Source organism: Dasypus novemcinctus, chromosome 3 (assembly GCF_030445035.2).
Source record: "Dasypus novemcinctus isolate mDasNov1 chromosome 3, mDasNov1.1.hap2, whole genome shotgun sequence".
Lineage (NCBI taxonomy): Eukaryota > Metazoa > Chordata > Mammalia > Cingulata > Dasypodidae > Dasypus > Dasypus novemcinctus.
The window spans coordinates 123,544,088-123,564,498 of NC_080675.1; the positions used below are offsets into that span (position 1 = coordinate 123,544,088).

A 20,411-nucleotide genomic window follows, 5' to 3' on the forward strand; every position below is an offset into this window, starting at 1 on the left:
AAACTTGGGTTCCTTTTAAAATCCATATCCAAGAGGGCTTGGGCTCAGTTCTCCATTGCCTTTTCTAATTATCCTGCCAGATCCCAATGCCCCTTCTTATAGGCCTTGGCTCTGGGACTGCCCCATTTATCCCAATCCTTCCCCCATCAACTGTCCTCATTCTCCAATTGTTATCCTTTCGGCAATGCAATTTTCCTTCCTCGAGATTTAAAACCAAATGAGTGAAGAAAAAAAATTTTTAATTAAAAAAATTATTTAAAACAAATAGCCCCCCCCAACACACACACACACACACTTCCAGTCCCACACTCCTGCAAGCCCCAGAGGATTCCAAAATAATCTTCTCAAGAGAATCATAGAATTCCAGATTGGAGGGCACCTTAGACATCATTTAGATCAATCTCCTATCTAATCTCCAAAACCTCTCTACACTACCTGACTGGCTCTTTTCAAGCCCTTTCAGCAATGGGGAGGACATTATGCCACAACACATCACAGACCATACTTGAATACTCTACTCTGCCTTCAGAGGCGATTATTACCTAAAACAAAGATCTGGAGCTCTTAGCACTGCACATTTCAATTACTCCTGAAGAGTGATACATCTTTAAATTGGTTTCTGCTCTTACATATTCAAAGGACCCTCCACAGACTATCCCGAAGAAGACATCAGTGCATGAAAGGACCTCAAAGTATTGGTCACTGTTTGTAAATGCAGTGAACAGAGAAATATTTGCTAGATTTTAGCCAGCCATAAACACATATACACAGGCACACACCAAAAAACAAAAATGCTAACTCGGTGAAAAATCATGAAATTCACCTATTGTTGGGAATCAGAGCCCTGGGGTCCCAGCCTCTGCCAGGGCTAATCTCAGGCATGCACCATGTACTGGAGAATACAGTTGAAGAGGACTTGAAGAGGAATGGGGAGGGGGCAGTGCTCAGACTCCTCGGTTGTCAACATTTGCTCTGTGGAGGATCCAGTAATCCAGAGGTCAAACCACGCCTCTTGGGAAGGCTGTGACTCAAGATGTATCTCTCACAACAGCACTGAAAACCCATTGCTCTCGCTCCTCCCTGCCCAGGGTCACCAGGATATCTTGGGACAGTGTTTCACTCATTTGAGAAAAGCCCTTAGGTGGGGTCTTCTGCATGAGATGATGTTCTTTTGTCTGTATTTCAAAGAGACAAATTTGAAACATTATCTGAAGGAGACAGAGACGAGAACGTTGCCATAGAGTCCAGCCAGCATAACGCGCCAAGTGAACTGATACCTTCTACAGGTGTCGCGTGACCCAGATTTAGCAGTGCTCAGGGAAATGGGATCTGCTAGCTACTTCAGGGTTTTCTTTTTAAGGTATCTATTATAGTCACAAAAGGCATCATCTGATTTCCCCTCCCTTTCTTTTATTCCTTCCTCTTGTCTCTTTTATTTTCTTTCTTAAAAATGCCATGTGTGAAATAGGAAAATGTCCATACTGTAATGCGGTTCCCATGGGCGCAGGCATTTAAAGATACTAAAGACTTTTGCTTAACACATTAAAACTATTACAGGCTTTTAGCTGGGGTATGAATTGCCATTTTTAAGCTTTAACTTAGAAAGGGTGGGGGACATTGGTCTATGTACAAGCCCGCCTTTGCCCTGGTGTTTAGCATTGCCTCTGACAAGGGGTCACCCATCTTGGTTGGAAAAACTGCCTTTGCCATACATCGGCTGTGGTGTGTCAGGGAATGAGACAAAACCTGATTGCTGTTCACCCTCAGAGGACCCGTGGGTGGCCTCTTTTGCCCCTGACTCTGAGAAGATCAAGACCCTGTGTGACCTGGACCTGGCATTGCTTCTCCCGAGACTCCCAGCTGACTTCAAAGTCAGCACATCCTACGGGGAAAAGAAAGGCCAGATTCTGCTTGCCTAACCCGTGTGCTAGAAAGGGATCTTCTGCTATTTTTCTTCCTTGGTGGCACCTGCTCAAAACAAACAGTTTTATCAGCATTCAAGTTTGGGGTTCTGTGGAAATCTGTGAACTGTAGTCAACTCCGTCATCTTCACGGCAGGGCATGAGGGAGGACATTTTATTTTTGGCAATTCCATCTGTTACTGACTAAGGCTGGGGGAACGGGGGCCAGAGGCTGCTACACAAAACCCAGGCCCAAGATGTGAATACGGAGGACGTTTATGTCTATTTTTACAGGAATTCTACTTTTAGAGAAGACACTGCAGCTTTACCTTGTGAGAAAATGAGAGGTAGACGAAGAAGAAAATGCTTGGTTTTGAGGCAATAGGTAGAATGTCAAACTCCATAGAAGATGCTAGTGCACACTTGACAACATTTAAAGTCTCTTTCAGTCCTAATTTTTTTCTCCAAATCAAAGTCATTGTTTCCAGATGAAAGTAGGGCATTTCCACTTAAATTTTGTTTTGGTCTAAAACTGAGTTCCTCCTTCCCCATTTCCAGGAACACCATCACCACTATGGGTCGGGCCTTACTCTAAGTATTTCATATATATTATAACTCTTAATCTTCCCAACAATCCTATAAGATTGATATGATGATTGCCCTCATTTTATACAGGAGGAAAAGGCGGCACAGAGAGATTAAGTAATTTACTCAAGGGCACACAGCTAGTAAGTGGAAGGGCCAGGACTCAAACCCAAGCCATCTGTCTCTGGAGTCCATACTATCCCACCACTGTTGTTAGGTCTCTGAGGTCAGAACCTGAGGGTTATCTGTGAGACTTAAATCTCCTGGAAACAACTGTTAGGCTAGAGATCTTAAACTCTGGTTTCATCAAGTTAGTCTTCTTCTCAAGAGCCTTCAGTGGCTACTGGCTGCCTAGAGTGGAGCCCGAAGGCCCTGGCTCGACTTCAGAGGCCTCTCATGACCTGCCTTGCCCCGCTGCTACCCAGAGGGAGCATCACTGTAGGTGCTCTGTGCCTACGCCTACCTGTTCCCCCCTGCACGGTCCTCCCATCTCCTCTCTATTATTTCTTAGATGTCAGACACCCCCCCTCCCCCCGCCGCCCCTTTACACTTAGCTCTACTGCACAATCCATCCTTTACCCACATTCCTCTTTGTTCATGATCTGCACAGGGAAGTCTACCTTTCTCTTCTGGTAATATTGCCTGCCGTGAAGTATAAAGCTGTCTTCAAACCTAGCTCACTCTTCCTTCAGGTTTGACCTAAAAAGTTACCTCCCTGGCCTGACCCTCCATTGCTAAGACTGCATTTCATAGCACCCTGTTCTTTCCTTCAAAGTTGTTCCTCAGGTTGTGATTATGGATATAGACTGTTGACTCTTAACGTCTGCCTCCAACCAAAGACGGAAAGTTCCAGAAGAGAGGCTGGATCTGTTTTGTTTCCCACTAGCCCTGGGAACCTGCTCAATATGTATTTGTTGATGAAAGTCCCCACCTTCTTCTGTTGCCCGTCCCCCTGCCCAGCCCCACCTCAGGCTCCTTGGTCGGCTCGTCCTCTTCTACGTGGTCACGAGATGCTGGAGTTTCTCCAGGAGAGACCCCACGTCCTCCTCTCTTAGTTTCCTTCCCAGGTGCCCACATCCAGGCCCACACACCCAGCTGCCCGAGATGACTCTCTACTGCCTATTGTAGCCTGGGGGTCTCCTCTGACAACAGACCTGTATCTCCAAGGGCTCCTCAACATCTCTACCTGGACATCTCAAGGCATCTCAAACACAGCACCCCCAAACTGAGCCCATGATTGTTTCCCCCAACCGGAGCTAGGCCCAGGCCTTCCCACTTCAGCTGGACAGGACAGAAACCTCAGCGACAGCCTGGGTGCTTCTCTTCTTCTTACCCCTTGTTTCCAGCCCACCACTGAGCACTGCTGATTTTACCCCTAAATTTCACTCCACTCCACCGGTCTTTGCACACCCTGCCTGCCCTCACCCGCCACCCCATATTCCTGCACCGCTGAGAGGCTTCCGAGCTGGTCTCCTGCCTCTGGCTCATGCATCTGCTTACTCTGATGTGGGCCCCACACAGAAGCCATGGAGGTATTTTAGAAAAGCAGATCTGAGCATGTCACTCTCCCCTACTTGAAACCATTCAGTAGCTTCTCATTGCTCTCAGAATAAAGCCCAGTCCCCGCGGGGCCGTCTCCTTCTTCAGCCCCATCTCCCAGCAAGCTTGCCTTTTCCCTCCCGTTGTGCTCAGCACGCTGCCTCTTTCCATCTCTTATAATTTACGTGTCCCTTCTGCCTTAGGGTCTCTGTACATGTGCTCCCTCTGTGGGGATTTCCCCCCCTTGTCCTCTCTAAACTTTGCTCTTAGCCCAATCATGGATCCCTCAGAGAAGTCTTCCCTGATTTTCCTGACTCGATCCATTCGCCTTGTAATATATTCACAGAGCACCATGCTCCCGTCCTTCGTTGCCTTTTCCGAAGTATAACAAATTCTAGTTTGAAATTTTAAAAAAGAAGAAAAGAAAAAGCTTATTATTCCTGTTAGACTGTGAGGTCCATGAAGAAGGGACTGTGTCCCTAATAACCTGCCTGGTGTCCCTGGAGCTTGGCAAATCGTGGGACCTCAATCATGACTATTAAATTGATAGACTAATTAACGAAGAGTCTCTCTGTTGTATGAAGCTGTGAACAAACTAAGTGATGGATAAACCAAGACACTAGAGCAGGCATGTGTACTCAGAGCTCGATAAACTGCATGATGGGCCGGGACTGCTCCCCCTTCCCTCTCTGTCCTTTCCTGGGGCTGGGCAGTTCTAAGCCTGATGTACCCCTCACCCCAGAGCAGGGTGACAGGCCTCTCCTTTGTGAGGGACCGAGGGCCAGCGCTGGGAGCAGGGTGAAGACTCTGGTGGTGGGGCCCAGCCCCCTCTGCTGCCTGGAGCCCATCCCGGCGCCTCCCAGGCCCAGCCACAGCTCTGGACCAGGTGCTCTCCTCCCGAGGCTGCCCTTAAGAGCCTCGGGTGCTGGCCCACAATCAGGGCACCCCCCCCTCCGGGGGGGGGTTCCGGGAAGGGTCCGGCTGCTGTAGTCAGGGGACAAAGACATCAGAGGCTGGTGCACACCCCTCAGCCTTCTTGTGGGGAACCAGGCCCATGGGGCTTGGGGTGCTGCCCAGCCTCCCAGCCAGCCCAGAGTGGCTCCCAAAGGTGGGCTGTGCCATGCTTCTAACAACCTTTTTCCATGAAGCAGCCTCTTCAAACAACCTTTGTCTTTGTATGTCAAGAATAGGGGTTAGGGAAGTGGATGTGGCTCAAGCAATAAGGCTTCCACCTACAATATGGGAGGACCCAGGTTTGATCCCTGGGGCCTCCTGGTGAAAAAGGAGAAAGCATGCCTGTGCAGTGAGCCAGTGCCCATGTGGCGAGCCAAGTGAGTGTCCACGCAGCGAGCTGAGTGCCCATGTGGTATGCACGTGGCAAACTGAGTGCCCAAGTGAGTACCCATGTGGTGAGCCAGTGCCCGTGTGGTAAGGTGAGTGCCTGCGTGCCGAGACAAGTGCCTGCGCAGCAAGCCGAGTGACCCCATGGTGAGCTAGTGCCCACACAATTGAGTCACAGCAACGAGATGGTGACGCAACAAAAGAGACAAAAGGGAGAGTCAAGGTGAAGCACAGCAGAGACAGGGAAGCTCTCTCCACATCAGAGGTCCCCAGGATCCAATCCTTGTGAATCCTAGAGGAGAAAGATGAAAAGAGAAGACAAAAAATAAAAAAATAAATAGATACAGAAGATCACACAGCAAATGGACAAAGACAGCAAAAACAGCAGGGTGGGGGAGAGGGAGGGGAAGAAAAAAAAAGAATGGTGGTTAGTGTCCCACTTCCCCGCCCTGAGCAGGGGTTGTGCTGGGAGCCTGGTGGCTCAAATTCTATGCTATACTTCAGTGGAGGCTTCTGAGCCTAGGGCCCCTGACCCCAGGGAGGCCTCCTGCACTGGGGGATTTCTACAGTCCCTATGGGGTCACAGTAAACCAGAGGATTTGAGACCATTTTCACAGATGTCCAGAATCCAACACCTCCCTTGCTGCTACCCCCTGCTCCAAGCCTCTGTCATCTCCAGCCTCCTCTGTCCCTCCTATCATCTATTCTCGCACAGCTGCCAGAGCAATCCTTTTCAAAGATTTGTCAGGCTACGCTCCTTCTCTGCTTAAAATCCTCCCCATTTTACATTTAGAAAAGCCAAAGGTCTTAAAATGCACAGGTCCTACCTGGCTTGGTTTCCTCTCTGACCTGACTCTACCACTTAACCCCTCAGCTTCTGCTCTGGCTGCCCTGGCCTCTTGCTCCTCGAACACAGCGGCGCAGTGGGCTTCCCCCAGGGCCCAGGAGACTCACCCTCCCACCCCCTCTAGGTCCTTGCTCAAAGGGCCCTTCCCCGGGAGGGCTTTCCTGGCCTCGCACCCTCCCCCTCCCCTTCCCATCCCCTCTCCCTGCTCTCTAGGTCTTCCCCTAAGCACTCAGCACCATGCCGCAGACAATACATTCTACTTGTTCACTGTCCATCTCCGCCAACTAGAATGTGAGCTCCGTGAAGGCAGGGGTTTTGGTCAGAGTTTTCATTTCAGCATCCCCAGCATGTGGGACAGTACCTGACACATAAATGCATGTTAAGGCTCAACAAAAAATGTGCTACATAAATGAATGAACTCTCGCCTTTCTGCCCTCCCTGGGCTGTGGTCTGCAGGCTAAGCCATCTCCGTAAGATCAGAGCTCTGTCTCAAACCTTTCTGGAAACTATCCCTTTCCCACTGTCCCACCCTCCAGCACGGTGCCCTCATAATACTCACTGCTGAGTCCTCAAGACCGGATCACATTCTGGGGGTCTTCCCAGGATAACCCAAATGCTGGCACACCAAGTCATCATTATTCTCTGCTGATGTTCATTTATAATTATAATTATTATCCTACACACCACAACACATTACTCCTCCCTAATTCTGGTTTTAATTGCCAGCCTTCTGTGGCCTGCCCTGGCAGGGACCATGCATGGCACACTTCACAGAAGGCTGCCTCCAAGGAGCACGAGCCGGTGAGCTTTGCCAAGTGGCAGAGGCGCTCAACAATGTTCTCCCTCTCCACTGGCTCTCACTTAAATTGCCTGGGGGAATAAGAACTGAAAGAGGTAATTGTGCTATCTGGAAGAATTTTCTAGTATTTCTTCTAGCCCAGAGCTTGTCCAGGTGAGTTTAGGTAGCAGGGCCAAGAGGTGCAAAGAAGTAAGAGGATATGGTGGAATCACTTGCTAAAAACAACCTCTCTGCCCATCAGCAGTGGCCTTGACTGGTGGCTAAGTGCCAGGCCCCTCAATTTCCATCCCCTCCCCCCGGCACTTGAACCTCTACCCTGCCATGTGCCAGCTTTCCTCAGGAGAACTGCCCTGTGCTTCTCCACAGACTCCCCTGGAGAAGCACCTGCAACCCTGCAGGACCCACCCACCCAATCCCCCAGCCGCATTTCTGTAGCCCCCTGCCCAAATCCTCTGCTTCTGCTGCCCCCTGGGCATGTCTGATACTTTGGTGCTTCTGAGCCCTTACTCACATCAGGGAGCGAAGTCCTCTGGGACACCAGCCACATCTGTTAATAGTCCTCTGGCCCCTGAAGAAGCCTTGGCGACCGGGACCATGCGACCTGAGTGCCAGCCTTGGGCAGAAGGTGCTGTATCCAGCCTCAGAGGAGCTGGATGCTGTTCTCCCAAACACTTCCAGCTATTCCTTTGGCTGGGAAAATCCTTACCAATAGTCAACACCAGATGATTGATGTTTCGATCAAACACTAAGATGACTGGCCAGGAAGGAGCCGTGAAAGGGCAGGGCAGGAGCACACCGCCATCGCCGTCCTGCGGCTGTGCCCTCCCCTCAGCTGCCCGCTCCTCACCTCACACCTTCAGTCTACAGAGCAAGCAGGAGGGCGGGGCTCAGCTCCCAGGAGACCGCCCTCCAGCGTGAACTGCACCTCGCTCAGGCTTGGGCCAAAAGGAATGCCTTTTACACCACAGAACATAACGGCTTCCAGGCAAGAGTTAAACCAGCACTTCATGCAGAGAGGAAATACCTTATTGTCACTGCACACAGCTTCAGCAGTCCAAGCACAATAAAGGAAACAAACAACAGCGAAATTAATGAGAAGAGTTGGAAAATACCCATTTTTCCTCTTTTTCCATTTGCTCCTTTTTCGCCTTTTGGGCCCTGGGACCCAGGCTGCCCATCCGATCCATTGTGTCCTGGTAGCCCATCAACCCCCGGAGGCCCTGCATCAAAACACAGAAACAAGAACGTTTCAGAAGAGTCACTGGAGTTCAAGTAATGTCCTGTAGCCAGTGAAAGACCAGGCACTGAGGTCTTTTCCATATCCTCTGCAGCTTCTTTCCTTCCTCCTCCCCCTCCGCTGCCCCCACCTGAGCCAGGCACAGGGGGTGGGAGTGGTGACGGTGGGTTCTCAGAGTGGAAGGGGAAGGAAAGCTCATGACCCCGGCAGAGAGAAGAGGGAGCATCTCAGGGCTGCCTCCAGATTCCTCCCCCTCCCTCACCTCTATACTTGCTGACGGATCTTGGGGATACAGCCACCCAAATCCTCCCCATGAAACCAGGAAGTTCATGGACTCTTACCTGGGGGGCCAGGTGGTCCTAAAACAAAAAAGAAATTTAGATGATAAACTGTGGGTGGAAGAAAGAAAAGCTGGCATCACAACTCACAAAACAAAGACACCCCCCCTTTTAAATTACCTAGTGACTCTTGAAGAAACTGAACCCATGCCTTTCATTAGGACCCTTTACATTTGCCCCAGTGAGCCTTAAAAGCAATTCAACAAAGACCCACTCGCCTATTAAAACCACTTTTGCTTAAGTGGCTTTACTGTAGGTAAATAAATTAGTCATCTCTCGAGCAGTCAACTTAGTTAACTGAGGCTCACTGTGACAATGAAGGTAGGCACAAGTGCCACCCTGGCCCGGGGCAGGTGCCAGCGAAGGGCAGTGCCGTCCTCATAGGGGGAGATTTGGCTCTCACAAGCGTGGTCCCCAGTGTCCTCACCCAGCTGGCTGGTCCCTGGGCCACCAAGGGGAGATGAGAGCAGAAGGTGGTTCTCTGGGTTTCCATTTTAGTGCATGAAATAGTGTGAGAAAAACTGAGGGCCTAGATCAGGTAACAGATACCTTCCTTAGCATGTAATTGAACTAAGAGGGTCAGATGAATTCTTTACACAGAATCTAACAAAATAATTTTGCTTCCACAAAGGGGTGTGTCTTATTGTCAGCTATTGTATTTGGGCACTCAGATAAGCTAATGAGGTTGGAGCGCGAGCAGCTGAGGCCTTCAGTTTCTCCAGACCACATGTAGCCATCACCACTAGGACCACATACAGCGATTACCAAGGGAAGGTCTTTCCATAAGTCCAAGCCTGTGACCGTTCAGAAAACGAACATTTATTAAGCACTTATTTACACCGAACTCTACTTGTGTGGCGCACACGAAGAAGCAGACTTCCTGGTCCCTGTGCCTGTTGTGTTTGAATTTACTTGGGGAAGGTGGACAAACACACTTTGAAACCACAATGGAATAAGCGGGAGCTACCGAGCAACCCCCCACCCCACGGGGTGCCAGGGCAGGCTGGGCACATGGCAGTTTGAGGAGGTTCCTGAGAGGGAGCCTTGAGCTGTGGCAGTGAAGAGCCAGTGGGCCTAAGGCGGCTGAAGGGTGAGGGTCGCTCATTCCATGCAGGGGACCAGCAGGAGCAAGGGTACAGAGGTGGGAACCCACAAGATTCAGGGTGGGAGAATGGAAGGCTGGCCAGGCTGGCATGCGTAGAGATGAGGTTGAAGCATAGAGATGAGGTCGAGTAAGTATTTAGGTGGGGTAGGAGTGGGCAGAAACACTTCAGTGCTAAAGTGAGAGGTTTAGAGCATATCTGTGAGACAGTAGGGAGCCACAGCAGGTTCTTGAGCAGGGGGATAATACCGTGAAATTGGTGTTTGTCTGAGATCCTCTTTCCAGCTGGAAGTTGAATAGAAGTAGGTGGAAAGGAGGAGGAAGGGGAGAGAGAGAAGGGAAAGAGGAATGGCAGGAAGGAAGGAGGGAGGTGCAGAGAAAAACCCAGAAGATCTTTGTAGTTAAAATGAGGGATAGTGTGGATAAACGCAGTGACTGAAGAGCTGCAGAGAAGTTGGAAATTCAAGAGGTATTTCAGCAGAAGAATAGATAGAACTCCATGTCTGACTGTATGGAAGTCAAAGAAGGAGGTCTTTCTGGTGGCTTGGAGCCCAGGATATTGACAGAGAGAGCCTCCTGTGACAGCCGTGGGTCCCGGGGAAGAAGTGTTTACGGCTGTGTTTTCAGCACATACGTCCGACTTCGGGCAAAAATGATTTGCTGAGAGTGGGATCACGTTTTCTCATCCGTACAGCCTGGCCACATGATCTCACCACCAGGTGGCGACCATGCACTGGGAGGGTGGGTGGAGACAGTGGACAGAGGCCAGAAGAAATCAATGAATCCTCAATCCCAAGTACAGATGCGGCCAGATTCAGATGCACGGATGTGCCAAGTGTAAACAGCAAGAACTGGCTGCGTGTAGGTTTCCAGAGTTCCCTGGGGAGTGAGAGGCCCCTGTAGGAGCTATCCATTTAGGGCACCTCAGCTGTGGTCAAGGTTCTTCCTCCAGGGCTGTGTTTAGCCAGAGTCCACTGACACCCTACAGCTACAGTTCTCAGTCATCAGAGTCCACGGAGTCACCTGGAACGCCTGGCCAGATGCAGATTCCTGGGCCCTGTCTCTAGAGATTCTATTCAGTTTGGATTTGCAGTGAGACCCAGGAACCTGCAGTTTTACCAAGCCCCACAGGTGATGGAGAGCCACATGGTCCATGGCCCTCTGACCTGATGGGACATTTTCTGGAGAAAGACACAGTGACTGTCAGCAAGTCCTCAGAGAAGTCCTTGATTCTTAAACGGTTCAGAGCTACTGGTCTTCAGGCAAGAGCAAACCGTCTGGACCAAATTTGGGGGTGGGAGGGGAGAGTGAACACACCCCACCTGCAGGGAGGCGGGTGGTTGACGAGGCCCCAGGAAACAAGAGAGCAGGTAATAAGAAAATGGAGGGGGAAACCGAGTGGGTCCAGTGTCCAGACGCGAAGGAAGAAGAGAATTTCAAAAGGCAAAGGATGGCAAACAGTTGCGAACTGCTCAGAAGTCACAGCAGACATAACATGTACTGGGGCTTTGAGTGCTACAGTGATGGGGGCCTCTGTCCCAGCATCATTTCAGGGTGCCATGAGGCTTGCCCAAGGGGCCCCTTACATACAGAAGAAGCCCCAAAATGTGTGCCAAATAATGCACGCCAGTTGGAGAGTTGGAAAACCGTTTTGAGGGCATTTCTCAGCTACTGATCCTTCTTCCCTTTTGAATGACAAACAAATCATCTAGGAATTCAAGGTCAGCCACGGTCATGCTAATGCTGTACCAGGGCTGGTAAGACGGGCAGTCACCAGGGTCCCCAGCCCAGAAGGGGACGCCATGCTTGGGGTTTAATGCTCTGTAGTCACCATCGTTAAGTTCTTATTTTTATCTTTGAATTTGTGTTTTATAAATGAAGTCTGATGGGGCAATGGATGGGCGGGGGATTTGGAGCCTCAGCTCACGTGTGGCCCCTCCTCCTCTCATTTCCTGCCTCCCCAAAACAGGATTGTGGCTCTCTGCTCCCCTGCCTCCTGAGGTCTCCTCCCTGCTTCCTGTCCTGTCAGGGGCTGCTGCCACTGTCCTTTCCTGGTGGGGCCTGGGTGCAAGGCCAGGGAGGGTCTGTACTCTCCCATGAGTATCCCATGCCAGAGGGAGAATGACACTAAATAGCAAATAAGCACCCATAGCAGATTGAGGGAGAGTGATCGTAGAAGAAAAGCATTTTTCCTGCTTTTTGAACAAGGGGCCCTGCGTTTTCATTTTGTACTGGGCTCAGGAAATTATGTAGCTGGCTCTGACTGTACCATCTAATTGAACAGAATTAATCAGAAGTGGATGGGTGCATGATAGGAGCTGAGCCAATTAGATATTTTTTTCTCCTTGAAATTTAAAATTGTCCCACGATGACCCCAGTTATGTAAACTAGAGAGAGGTCTGTGGCTGGCCACGCACCCGAGGGAGTTCAGAGTGTCAGTGTGCAGAGAGCAAAGTAGAGAGAAGCAGGGAGGAGAGGCTGGTGGCCCCAGACAGAAAGATCCGGAGGGCAGCGGTGGTGGCTTTCCTGCCCCCGGTTCCATCCCTCCAGCCCTCTGGCTCTGTGAGATCCCCTTGTGGTGAGGGAAGGTTCTGGTTCACCAAACGCGGCTTCATTTTCCTCTTCCTGAACACACAAAAAGACGGCATTTTCCAGCCAACCAAGGTTGGGGCAGTGTGAGCAATGGGGTTCCACCAGCGGGACCCCTGAAGTGGGAGTTCCAGGCCTGGCCGTTAAAAGCACCCAGTGCCATTCTTTGGGCCCCTCTCTTCCCCTTTGGGAGTGACTTTGGTTCCTCATGTTGTGATGACAGAACCAGGAGATGGCAAGCAGCCTGGACCCGAGTGCCCAGAGGAACAGAACGGCCCTAGGAGGTTATCCACGTGTCAGCTGGCTTTATGCAGGGAGAAATAAACCCGTGCCAGGTTAAACCACTGAGATCTTAGGATTCATTTGTTACCACAGCCTGGCCTGACCTATCTTGACAAATATGCTCTTCTATCCTTGAAATAAATTCACACCCTCCCACCCACTACCCCTTTCTTGTTTTCTCCAGTAAGCTCTGGTGGGTTTCTGCTTCTAGCAAAAAGAAGAATCTTAATTGTGACAGGAAGGTCGGCACAGCAGTTATGGGAAGTGAATAATAAAGAAACGCAAGGCTCACTCCCTATTCTCAGAGCTGTGCTGGCCTGTGGATACCTCTGCAGGCCCCTGAAAATCCTACCCATCTGGTTCCTCCCACCCCAGCCCTTCCAAATCACAGGGAAGGGAATCACCTCTGGGTCCTTCCAATTTCTCTTTTGCAGCCTCCCCTTTTGCCCTGGGTTTCTGTCAAAACAGGTGTTGCGTGACCCAGGGCCCCTGCCTAGCGATGACCACACAGGAAATGGCTACACATTTCCCAAAGTCTTGCTAGTTGAGGGGAAAAAAGAAGTCAAACAAATATTCCAAATAGAAACACTTCAGAAAGTGTGACGTGGCTGTGCTTGTGCAGAAAGAGCTGGGGGAGAAGCAGCTCCAGGAACTCGATGCCTTCGGGCTGGACCACCCCCAGAGGGCTGGAGTTCCTCCCATTCTTACTCCCCCAGCCAGGACTCCCTTGGGGCCTGGATTCACACTGGCCACAGCTTTAGGGCCAGACAGGAGCTCGGGCTAAAGCAAGGATGTGGGTGGGGGTTGGGGAGGGGGTCTCCCTACTCCCATGAGAGTGGGGCATGCTTGGGGATGGCCCTGAGAGGCCCCAGCTCTCAAACTTGGAGGCTCACACCAAAACAACTGACTGGCTGGGTTGTGCAGCCCCACGAACAAAGCCAGGTGAATTGCACAAGCTGTTCTGGGGACCAGACTGGTCCATTCATTTTCTAAGGATGCACTGGAACAGCTTTGGGCCTAAGTGCCCTCCCTGTGTGTGGTGGTACACCCCCTGCAGCTGCCCTGCCCCACCTACGGGGCCAGTCCCAGGGCACCAGAGCCCTGACCTGGAAAGTTACCTTTCCTTGCATGCCCCCACTGCACTACAGCTTCAGTCCAATCCTATTAATTGGATGCCTTTCAACCTTGATCTATGGCCATGGCACCCTTAACAAATTAGAATAGCGATGGCAAGTAGGTGTTGTTTCAAGTGCCAATTTTGATTGTGGCTTTCTGGATTGCCAGGAAAGAATAAAACGAGGCCATGTTCAGTAGCAGCTATGAGCCATTATTGCTGTTTTCTGGGTATAGGACAAGGTTGTGGTAACAGCTGCCAGCACTGGGTTAGAGTCACTTGGCTGCAAGAAGAATGGGTGCTGTGGATTTGAAGTGCATCTGCCCAACCAACAACTCAGCAAGGTGACAGTTTACTGATTTTTCCCCCAAGTCCATGTATGGAGGCCACTAGAGGTGAAGAATGATCCACGAACCTGCCTTCTTTAAGATATCTGCTCTTCCAAAGATGTGCTTCTGGGATCCCAAGGAAATCTGGGCTCAGGGTAAGATCCTTCCAGAAAAAAACATTTTCCAGAAAAGTTTGTTGTTTGACAAACTCTGCTAGCAAGAACACCTACCTACTCTAGCTAGTGAATTGCCCTCACTGTTTACCCAAGATGCAGTCTGCACGAAGCTACACAGCATCTGTCCTTATCCCCATAGCAACCACAGCTGTGTCAAGGAAAACAAACAGGAAAGGGGTTTCACAGGCATGGCTGGACCAGCCTCAAGCGACGAGAGCCTGCTTTTTCAGAGATGAATCCATTGTTAAAATTAGGTCTTGCTCTCATGCCCCAAGCCCAAAGTCTGCTCTGGTAACCCTTCCTGCCCTGCCTCTTTTGGGGCTCCTTGAGCGATCTCTCCCTCTTGGGGCTCCAGACCAGGGCTCTGCCCCCAGCCCCACCTGCCCCTAAAGGGGCCCAGGAAAATTCTGCCACCTGTCACCACCCAGGCCCGCCGTCCCGCCGTTTGTGCTGGGCGGCCCATCCCAGGCACCGTCCCACTTGCTAGCTAGTACTTTTCACACCTAAGTTTTAATTGAAGAGCTTTCTGTGTAAAAGCAGGCCCAATTTCAAGCTGGTCTGAAAGGAAAAAGCGCTAGCTTTTGAAAAGCACTCTGAGGTGCCAAAGAATTACCACCTCAACCCATTTCCAGTGCAGAGGCGATCCCCTCCTCCCTGCCAATCTCCACTAAGTGGTCTCAGTAGCTCCCTCACGCACATCCACTGAACAGCCTGCCTGTCATTCTATCACTCTAAAATCAAAAAGGAAGAGGCTTTTCCTGTACCTCTCAACAAGGCTTTTGTGCTTATAATTCCATCCATCTGAGCATTTCTCCAGCACTCATTACTGTCACATGTGGGGACTCTGAAAAGGGACTTCCAGGGATGGATAAAAGGTGCTTAAGCACCAAAGTGTCCGAATAGAGGGCCAAGTTGTTCTGAAGATATTAAGTTTTCTGTGAGGGCTGAAATGTGACTTGAGTCATTCACTTAGCATTTCCCAAGAAGCCACAGGATGACAGCTTTGCAGCTTTTCCCTCTGTGGCTAAAATGAAAGAGAGTGTGACCTGGACACTGGGGTTCCTGAGGGAAGCTTCTTTCTTACCAGCCCACCACCTCCATATACTCATTACATGAACCACAGGCTGATTCATTCAACACATACACACTGAGCTCTTAATGAGCGGAGGTAATGAGAGGTGCTGGGGAAAATATTCCAGAAAAGGGTGAGTTTTCTTACGGGTAGATAGATACATACTACGTAGGGCTCCTCAAACTCTACCTCCCCAGAAACTGTGGCCATAAACTGGTTTGGCCCAACAAAAGCTTCAGGTGGCTTCAGAGTCTTGCAGGTATCTTTAAAAGTCAGTGGGAGTTGTGCTTCGACTCCACAGTGGACAGTTTTAATGAGAAAACAATTTCATCTTTCCTCAGGGCTCTGCGGTCCAGCTGGAGGTGGGAAATGCAAGGTCTAGGGCCGGCTCCCCGGGCCTGGCCAGCACTGCCTCTGGCCTGGGAGGGCGCGGAGGGGGTGTCGATGGTGTGGCTGCTCTGGGGTCTGGGCTTGCTCTGGCCCCGCCCTCCAGGGAGCGCGCCAGCCTCAGGTACAGATCGCCTCGCAAAACCACTTCCCCTCCCCACTCCCACCCCCCCAACCCCCGAGCCTTGTCCCCAGGCTCGATGTACCTACACGCCACTTCTTTCCCTCCTTCCTGTCTGCCCTTGATTCATTTTATAAAAGTATTGAGTGGAGTGGGGGCAGGATGTGACCAACGTCCAGTCCCACTCAGCACATGGAAGATTCCTCCTAAAACTTTTCTTGACCTTACTGTTCATGCTGTCTGCAGGATATAAGAACTTTATTACTTCTCTGGTAAGATAATTCAGCAAGGTCTTTTTCTTTTCTTTCTTTCCCCTTTTTTAAACGGAAGGGAATAAGGAGAACATCGCTGGCCCTGGTTCAAGGTACCACACGTTTCTAATTACTGAAGTCCCAGTTATTTTCCATGGCTGTATTTCTATGGCAATACTAAAATATGATTATGGTTCATAATTATATTAGAGCTGACTTTCAGTCCGTTAAAAACATCTGGTGAAAGCAAACTAACATGTATCGGCGTACATGTCAGTGTATGTCCCAGGTGCTACCCTGCTGCGGGGCTCGCGTGCGTGCAGAGCTGGGAGGGCGGCCGTGCACCTACCTGTCAGGCAGATGCCCCTGGTGCTGTTGCACAGCTCCACCATCACGCGGACCTGGAGGGGGAGAGGGCCGTTAGCACAGCACAGCAGGCAGCGGCCCCGACGGGCCTGTTGTTCAGACCAGCAGAAAGCAAAGGTGAAATTCACCAAGGAACCTCAGGAGAATGTGCAGGACAGACGTTTGAGAGAAAGTGTTAACCTAAAGCTGAAAAGAAAGGAAAGGATCTGAAAATCTGGACACCAGCCGCTCATCTCTTGACATCATCAACAGAATCTCCTCGGTTTATAACAAACTCTGAGAAGACGGAGGATGGCAGAGGAATCACTAAAGCTGCTACAGAAAAAACTGTAACAGTCCGCCAGCATCTGGAGGGTCCTCTGTGGGCCTGAATAAAAAGGGCTCTGGGCCCTGTGGTTAGGAGCAAGCATTTACCAGCTGGGTGAGGGTGGGCAAGGTGCTTAACCTCTTGGCACTTGGGTTTCCTCCTCTGTAAGTGTAAATAATTTAAGTCCCTGCCTTGCGGGTTGAGCCAGCCCAGTCCCTGGCATAAGGAAACTGCACCTTAGATGGTAGAGATTCTGAGGACAAGTGGATGCTCCCTACTCGCCCTGGATGATATCTGGGATGCGCAGTCGCTGCAGTGTGGTATTAGCCTGCTTATCTGCGCCCACCACACCCGCATTCACTCTCCATGCTGCTCCCAATGAGCTTTGCGAAAAAATCGAATATGATTGCGTTAAGCCCGAATCAAACTCTCTTGTGACCCCGTGTTGCTCTGAAATTAGAGAGCAGAATTCCTCCTCCCCTGGCTCATCTCACACTACTCCCCCCTCCCGTTCTGATCTCCAGCCATATTCTGCCTGTTTGCTCATTTGAAACTTGGTAAAGTAGAAGTACTTATTTTTTAGGAGTCCTGTGAGGATTAAGTGAAATTATTACATGTGAAGTTTTGAGAAGAGTGCCTGGCATGTAGGAGCACACAAAAATGTTTTCCATTCCATAAAGGCTGTATGCAGTATGGACAGCCAAACTATATGCAGGTTCAAATCACGGCTTTACCACTTAGCTGTGTTACCTCGGTGACATTAGTTAACCTCTCTGTGTGCAGTGTCCTTGTTGTAAATAGAGTTGATAGTACCCAATTTACAGCATGACTGTGAGGATTAAATGAGCACAGTTAGAACAGCGACCAGCATGTGATAAACACACTCTTTTTTCACTGTTTGAATGTTTGCAAGAATGTGCCAGGCTACAAATTGCCTGCATGATTCCTTTTGTCTATAAAGATTTACTTTATTCATTTATCAATTTATGCCCCAAGAATTTTCAGTTTATAGACATAGCAATTTTTAGACCAATATAGTGTGGCATTTCAAAGCATTGGTTGGAAAACTCACTAGTTAAGAAGAAATGGAATTGAAATAGTTGGATAGATATCTACCAAAAAAAAAAAAAAAAAAGAAAAGCTGGATCTGTACTTCCCTCCTTACACTGAATAAATTAATTAAGCCACATTGTCCAAAACATTAAAAATAAAGAACAAAATAGTAAAAGTACTAGAGGAAAATGCCGGAAGAATATTTATAATGGTATTAGAGTGGGAAAGACTTCTCTAAGAAGGAAACACAACCCAAAACATATATAGCAAGAATGTGATGAATTGGACTATTTAATTATCTGACCAGTTAAAATGTTCTGCAAGAGGGAAACTATGACAAGCAATAACAAAAGAAAAACACAAATGTAGGAAATTAATTGCAAAGGGCTAACTTGTCCAGTGTGTATTATTATACTAAGAAAAGTGAAGGAACAACAACCCAAAAGAAAACTGGGCAAAGGACCTAGACAGGAAGTTCAGAGCAAAAGGAATGATTCATCTCCACTTGAGTTAAAGAAATAAAACAATGAAATACTATTTCACTTCTTAGGTTTGCAAATAAAAAGATCAACAGAACACATCACGGCCAGGGTGTCAGGAAACAGGGCCTGGTGTATGATGGAAGCAAAAAGGAACACTGGCCTTTTGGAGGGCAATTTGGCGGTATATACCTAAAGTTAAATGGACCTACCATTTGACTTTGGAATATTAGATAGCCTCATATATATGTGAGAGGATGTAAGTACAAAGAGGATTGTAGCAGAAATATGGACAAGAGCAAAACTAGAAACAACCCATCAGCAAAGTTTGATTAAATAAGTTATAGCATACTCACATAATGAAATACTAAGTAGCTGTGAAACAATGAATTTAAATCCATAAGGGTTGATATTGTCAGGTCTCTCAGAAAAATGAAAAAGTATAAAGCAGCATAAAATGTTTCATTCATGCAAAAAAAGAGGCACATGTGCATATGCTTGTACATGCCTAGAATATTTTTGGAGAGAGACCTAACAAACTTTAAGGGGGTGGGTAGTGGAGAGGGAGGGAGCAGCACCTAGCATGATAGGCTCTTTGGTCTTGTTCAAAAATGTCCCTGGTTACCCTTTCAATTAAACTGATTTTTTTAAAGATCATGTTTTGATTTGAGGGAAAGAATATTTTGTCTTCTATCTAGGTTTATTCTGTTTTCTATGAGATCCAGAAGAAAACTTGGACTGTATAACTTTTTATCAAGTATGTCAACAGGTATTTATTTACTGCTTCAGAATTGTATTGTGAACTATATATACCACAAATATATAAGATATGTGTGAACAATTTAAAGATGAATGATAAAGCAAACACACATCTGCCACCCCTTAGCTTAAGAACGAGAAGCTTGCCAGTACTTTCCAAACTTGGAAACATCCTGTGTGCCTCTTGCCAAGACGACATCCTTCTCTCTCCACCCCAGCAATTTTCTGAGCTGAGGTGTATTGAGCAGTATGATTTTACCTCTTATACAGATAAGAAGGGTGATATTTACTCAAGGTCACATAGCATGCTAGTGGAAGAACTGGGCTCAACTCCAGATTTTTAAATTTCAGCTCCATTGCACTTTCTATTATGGCTATGATGATTATCTTAACCTAACCTGACAGAAAAAATTTTTTTTATTCACTGTTTTTAGCCATTTTCATAAATGAATGTAATCAGTTGCACTATGGACAAAATTTATTGTCTTAAAAAATGTATAATTACCCATTGAGAGGACTTGAAAAGACTTCACAATGCTTCATTTGTTGCCTGTAGGATCACAGCAGATAGTGGAGTTTGAAACAACACAAGAATCAATAGGAAAAATTAGCCTTTCTCTTTGATATTCATTACTGGTCTGGGTGAGAAGCAACTTCTGTAAAAACTATGAAGAAGAAGTTTTCGTTTCCTGATCTGTTGGTTTCATTTATATGCTAAATGTTCATTTAGTATTTGCCAGTAAATCGTGTTAATCTTCACCTGGGAATATTCTTTCAACAAACTTGAGTTATATAAGATTGCATTGAGACAAAACATAATGGAATGAAAAGGCATGGCAATAAGAAAGTCAGAAACATTTTTCCCCTGAGAATAACGATTAAGAATTTGAATGAAAATAAGAAAATTCAAAATCGAAAGCCACACAATCTAGATTGTCAAATTAAAGAGTCACACCTGGCACAGAGGGCTTCTTAAATCTTGATGGAGGGTTTGAGAAGGTTGCAGCTGGGGACAGGCCTTAGAAGTCATTGTGCTGGAGGCGACAGGCATCACCCAGTCCGTGAAGCAGCCCTGCTCCTGGTCGGAGCCATTTCCCTCCACGTTTCCCCTCAGCCGCTCTGCCCCAGCCATACTGGCCTCCTCCATGGGTCTTTGCCATGCCTCGTACATGGTGCCCCACCCACATCTTCACCTGGTGAAGCCCAAATGCCCAAATGCCACCTCATCAGGGAGGCTTTCCCTGACCACCCAACTACAAGCAGTCCCGCAGCTGCTCCCTATCACCTCACTCAGCTTTATCGTCTTGGTAGCACTCATCATTTTCAAGTATTATCTTGTAGATGTATGTATTGATGACTGCTCCCTCTTTCCAAAGAATGTAAGCATTTTGAGAACAGGAATCTTGCTCTGTTTAGTCAGTATCCCTGGTGCCCAGG

The 20,411-nt window shown here is 48.5% G+C and overlaps 1 protein-coding gene across 1 annotated transcript in view; it reads right to left on the bottom strand.

Annotated features, from left to right (window-relative positions):
* The window catches only part of GLDN (gliomedin), a 62,258-nt gene that overhangs the window by 17,797 nt on the left and 24,050 nt on the right, over positions 1-20,411 (bottom strand). Inside the window, exons 2-4 of the mRNA XM_058294197.2 lie at positions 16,360-16,411; positions 8,591-8,608; positions 8,125-8,232 (exon numbers count right to left, since the gene is read on the bottom strand). Of these exons, the coding sequence (XP_058150180.1) occupies positions 8,125-8,232; positions 8,591-8,608; positions 16,360-16,411 (178 nt within the window). The remainder of the gene's footprint in view (positions 1-8,124; positions 8,233-8,590; positions 8,609-16,359; positions 16,412-20,411) is intronic.